At 47.8% G+C, this 5709-nt stretch overlaps 1 protein-coding gene across 1 annotated transcript in view; it reads left to right on the plus strand.

The window, feature by feature from the left end:
- LOC102756115 (chromosome unknown open reading frame, human C5orf42) overlaps positions 1–5709 on the plus strand; it is a 91005-nt gene that overhangs the window by 9728 nt on the left and 75568 nt on the right. The window contains 7 exon segments of the mRNA XM_015562602.1: positions 252–501; positions 665–817; positions 1210–1946; positions 2481–2689; positions 2886–2966; positions 4911–5075; positions 5474–5632. Of these exon segments, the coding sequence (XP_015418088.1) occupies positions 252–501; positions 665–817; positions 1210–1946; positions 2481–2689; positions 2886–2966; positions 4911–5075; positions 5474–5632 (1754 nt within the window).

Here is a 5709-nt window from a genome sequence, read left to right on the forward strand (position 1 = left end):
TGTATTTTGAGTGGAAATGTTAGGGGGTCGTCTTATACGCCCAGTCGTCTTATACGCCGGCAAATACGGTATGTTATAGTAACCGCTTATGTTTTCCTTAGAGATATTACACATGAACAATTTTTGTGTTTCATTTGCTTGCGTTTTCATCATTCTGTAACTTAATCACTGTTCTGCTTTTTCTTTGGAATAATACGATTGTTGAGGATTTTTCTCTTACTCATTTTTGAATGGTGATGTTTGCTTGCTAGACCACCACAGAGCACCTTTCCAGATTCAACTCGTTCCGTAGACTCGTCGGCGTCGGCCAGCGACCCGATGCGACAGAGGTTTTCCGTGAAAACCCACTCCCGGCTGCCCTACCTCGTCGCTTCTGACGGCTACATGGTCACGACCCTCCGGTTCCGCGATAGCCTGTCTCCCGCGGCGCTGCTGCGGGCCCTGCTGCTGGACGCGGCGCAGCGGCTGGAGCAGGCGTACCGCCGCGTGGCGCCGTCTGAGGTAGCGTGCTCTGCCATCGGCAGCAGGGCTGACTTCTTCCTTCAGACTTAACCCTGCACTGATGTGAATGTCCTCGGCCCGCAGGCGTTGTCTGTAGCATTTCTAGCTGCTTTGTAACGGGATTGGGGTAAAGTTTTGCTCTTGCAAATCTTTTCTCCTGTAGCCACAAGGCAAAGGGCTGAACTTGCGATCCCTGGGGTCCCTGAGGGCGAGCCTGTTAAAACGCCAAGGAAGCGAGCGGCCGGCGGCTTCTCCCGCCCCCGGATTCTTACAGGAAGAAGAAACGATGAAGTCGCATGAAAGGACAGATTGGCAGGTACCCGGTGGCCATGTTTTATTCCCCTTGAACAGTTACGTGTTGACCTTCGTCCAGTGGTTCTCAACCTTCTGGCCCTTCAAATACAGCTCCTCATGTTGTGGCCCAACCATACAATTATTTTCGTTGCTACTTCATAACTCTCATGTTGCTACTGTTATGAATCGTAATGTAAATATCTGATATGCAGGATGGTCTTAGGCGACCCCTGTGAAAGAGTCGTTCGACTGCCAAAGGGGTCGCGACCCACAGGTTGAGAACTGCTGGCTTAGTCCAAGAATAGTATTTGGTTTTTCCCTTGTTAAAGGGGAGAGAAATTTGAGAACACCATGTGATTCTACTTATAAAGTATTGAGTGGTATTAGGTATCATTTTTTTCACTCGTGATTTAGGATTTTGAAGCAGAGGAAACTAACGAAAGCACATACTTCCCAAACAACTTGCTCTCTTTTTGGAACAAAGAAAATGACCCATCGTTTAGTGGTGCCAAGGAGGGGAGATTGGAGTTTGCGTCTATGTTCGACACAATACACGCAAAGGACCCTGCGGAGGAGACCGACGGAACCATCGCAGAACTGCACTCGGTCCAGAAAAGCCTCCTCGCGGCCTGGACTATCGGAGTTTCAAAAAACGTGACGGAAAGAAACGTGCTGCTAAACTACACAGTAGTTTGCATTACTTATTTTTTCTACGTTCTTCAGTTTATCAAATGTCCTTTCCCAACACTCGATCTTTCCTTAAGCAAGAGACCCAGGCGTGACGCGTGGGTGCTCTGTGTCTTCCAACTCTTCCACCAGTGCTTGTCGGCCCAGCGCGGGGCCCCGCGGGATTAAAACAATGAATGGGTTTATCAGTGAGATCAAGAAAGAAATCAAAAACTTCCTGGTGCCCTAGCCAATTTGACTCAGTGGATAGAGTGTCAGCCTGCAGACTGCAGGGTCCGGTCAAGGGCACATGCGCCGGAAGTCTCGGCGACAGCTGATGGGAGTAGAACAGCCAGTCAGGACTCCCTGGTGGTTCCCGTGTTTCAAACATTTCAAGATAGTGCTTCCCGGGACGCCTGGCCTTGGAACGCGTCTTTCAAGACTCGCCCTCCGGTAGTAAACCTCGTTCGGCAGCCAGGACGCAGGTATGACTCCTGTAAAGTTAGGGTACCATCCGCAGTTTAGATTGTTTTCCTTTTTAAAAAATGGAGCTGTGGTTCCCATACTATAAATCTCACCGTTTTCAAGTTTAGTGATTTGTTTTTAGAATAGTCACAAGGTCATAGAACTATTAACACTAATTCCAGGATATTTTTATCGCTCCTAAAAAAAACCTGGTCTCCGTCAGCACTCAGCCTTATAGATTTGATTTTATCAGAAAGTATTTTAGCACTTAAGCCCGATGCTATTCCACACACACATTTTATTAGACTCTTGGGCAACCGGGTACTGTTGAGAGATGTTGGTTTAGGTATGACCACAGGTACATAAAGCATTTGTGAAGATTTAAAACTATATTATGCATGTTTTTGGTCAGTGGCCTTTGTGCTGTATTTAAATTCGATCAGTTGGTATGTGTGTTATTATATCAGTGAAGAATGCAGGCCAATCAGGAGGCTATACTGATTCTTGCCCCTCGTCTGAAATTTGGTTTGATGGTCATCTAATTTCGTGTGCAGATTGGTGTTTCTGTGGAGAGTCCTGTATCAAAAGACTTTATGGTATCAGAGCCAGTTAAGTCGAAGAGTTCCTGAAGGTGACAGACCGTTACCTGCGAAGGCGGCCCAGGAAGCAGCTGCTGTCCGGTCCCTGTTATGTCACATCCAGGCGAACCTACAGGCGGCCGGGGCCTGCCTGAGCCAAACCTTAGAGCTCAAACCTATCAGCGGTCAGTGTCTTATACACCGTTCCTCACCCCATAAGTAAGCAAGAACAGCTAGCGGGGCTTTGACTGTGTTAACTGGTCACAATTATTTGTTTTTAAAAATTTCTGGATGAGCTAAAACACTGGGTTTTAAAACGAAGTACATTTTTATGAAGTGATATAATTAACCACAATTAACCGTTGGTTAAAAACTTTGCAGGTGAAGAGTGCTTCCTGTTCGGATCCTATGAAAAGGCGGTTGAGCTGTGGAGGAAAGCTCTGCAAGAAACCCAAGGGAACGGTAGGGGGTTATTAAAAATAATATTCGCCATGAGATCGGTAGGAACGGATGTTAGCAGACTCCAGAGCGTGAAAATGATTTCAAGTGCGAGTGCTCAGAACTTCTTCATGCTCAAATAGAGTAACACGTATTGTAGGAACCTGGACTGTCAGAAATACTGACTTAAAATTAGTTTTATTTAAAGTTAGTCTTAGTCTTGGAATTTGTAGAACCAAGAATTTTTTGTTGTCTACAGATAAGGCTTCTTCTGTCCTATTTTGGATTAGTGATGGAACCCGTGATTGCCTGTTGATGGGGGAAATGAGGTTTAGGCCCTAAGTAAAATCATGTGTCATTTTGTCATTTAGAGGGCCTGGAAGTATCTAAATGAGAAACTGGGTCAAATACTGTATCACCTCTTACAGAGTGGGGCTCATGCTGTCTGCCCTTAACAAGTCCCTGTGAGTTAGGCTTATTGCTGGGCTGAGTGTGGGCTCCATGGAGTTTCTGATGAGAATGTACGGGGGTGGATCCTGGAGGCTGGTGGTAGCTCATGTGCTCTAGGGCTGAGGGTGTGGCTGAGAAGACAGAGGTTCCCACCAGGCGACCTGGGAACCAGCCCTGACGCAGCTGCTACGCGGTCAGCTTGGCCAGCCTCCTGTGGCTTTTACATTTCCTTCAGTCGTCTACCTAACCTGCTGTGTGCCTGGTACCGAGTTAGACCCTGGGAATCACTGAAGTCAACAACCTTCCCCTCCAGTTTCCCACCGTCTGCAGGAGAGAGGATGTGAGCAGCTAGCACTCTTCTCACCTCCTGTGGTGGGTGCCGGGAAGCACAGGAGAGTGCGCCCCACAATCCGGGCTGGAGTACACCCCAACCTGGAGAGCCCCCGGGGGGGCTGGCATTTAAAATGGAGTAGAATTTGGCCAGTTAAAGGACAGGGAATGGTTTAACAGAGGATACAGCATTCCAGAAGCAATAGGACACGCGGAACCGTGGCCGTTGGTGAACTGCAGGTGTTTTAGCAGGACCAGATCATACGAGGTGTGTGTGTAAATTGGGGGTAGGGTGGTGAGAGGTAGGTGGAGAACAGATGGGAAAGGAACGTAGCGCATGCAGTGGCCATGGGAGTAAGATTTTATCTTGCAGACAGACAGAACGGACAAGGGACAGGCAGCCAGCATTCTCAGTCCTAAGCACTCTCAGATGTGGTCAGGGACTCCCATCCTACTGGCTTCTTCTTTGGGGAGCCTCTTTGACCATCTATTTGATGTGTGTTTGGCTTCTTGGTCATGGCGGCGGGGGGAGGGGCTCACACTCTTCCCTTTGTTTCAGATCATGTGTGCTTGAGACAGATGTTAGTGAACCTTAGTGCTGAGGGAATGAGGATTACAGCTCTCTTTGGATAAAATTTTAGTCATCCTGGGCCTGATGAAAGAAAATACACCTCTTCAGAACTTAGAGTGAAAAAGAACAATGCATTGCTCACCTGTTTTCTTAAAGAATTTAAAGCATCTTTTATTGAAATACTAGAGGCCCGGTGCATGAAATTCGTGCACTTGGGGAGGCGGGGGTCCCTCAGCCCAGCCTGCGCCCTCTTGCAGTCTGAGAGCCCTCAGGGGATGTCTGAATGCTGTGGAGGCGGGGGAGGCTCCCGCCATCGCTGCTGCAGCGCTCCCCCTGTGAGAATGCACTGACGACCAGAGGGCAGCTCCTGCATTGAGCGTCTGCCCCCTGGTGGTCAGTGAGTGTCATAGCAACCAGTCATTCCACCATTCAGTCAATTTGCATATTAGCCTTTTATTATGTAGGATAAAACAAATACAGAAAGGTTCACATAACGAGAGTATACAGCTTCATGGGTTTCATAAACGGAACACCCCCAGAGTGTCTGCCCAGCACCCAGGCCAAGAACCTGGCCTTGCTAACGTTTTTAACGGAAGCTTAATTCTCTCTGCTTTAAGGAGGAAGAAGGACCTGCTTTCTTCAGATGCGCTATTACCTGTCCCTTTTGTACTGCCACCTGTATAGCTATAATTTAAACGATGCCCAAGGATTGTGCGATCAGCTAGTGAGAGAACTGCTGAGATGGTCCCACCTACCTGTAAGGGAAAATGAAGATAGTTCGGGTACGTTTTTCAAAGATCGGTATCTTTTTTCGTGTTAACGTGCACTTATAGGTTTAGCTAGGAAATTGCTTATGACAAACGGTGGTGGTTCTGCCCGGTTAGGGTTAATTCTGGACTGGCATGTGCATTGTGGCTAGATTGCTTTGCTTGGATCCTCCACGTTTTTAAATAAAACTATTAACTTAAAGTCACACAAGTTCCTAAGTGTATGGGCTCTAGAGGCCTATCATAAAAAAGGAAGTCTAGAGGCCTATCATAAATTTACTTGTACGGCCTTGGGTGCTCATCTAAACAGAACTACTTATGAGTTCCCTCCTGGATAATGCTGGGAACTTAGATGTTACCACTTCGTGATGGTCTGACCAGAACCTCCTCCACTCGTTTGCTGTGTCCCTTAGCTCCCGTGTGGGGACCGCCTGGGCCTGCCCACCCCGAGGCCGCAGTGAGGGTCGTCCAGTCCATGGCCCGGTTCATGGCCGCCTATTTCACCAACCATCGGCTCTGCATTCTGCCCCCTCACTACGTGAACGTCCTGCCTCCCCTTCACATTAAAACAGGTAAACAGTGTTCTCACCTTGTTGTTGCTCATAATATTTAAAACAATATTACGCAGTGATCATCACTCTATGGAAGG

The sequence above is a fragment of the Myotis davidii genome, unplaced genomic scaffold, assembly GCF_000327345.1.
Source record: "Myotis davidii unplaced genomic scaffold, ASM32734v1 scaffold496, whole genome shotgun sequence".
Taxonomy (NCBI): domain Eukaryota; kingdom Metazoa; phylum Chordata; class Mammalia; order Chiroptera; family Vespertilionidae; genus Myotis; species Myotis davidii.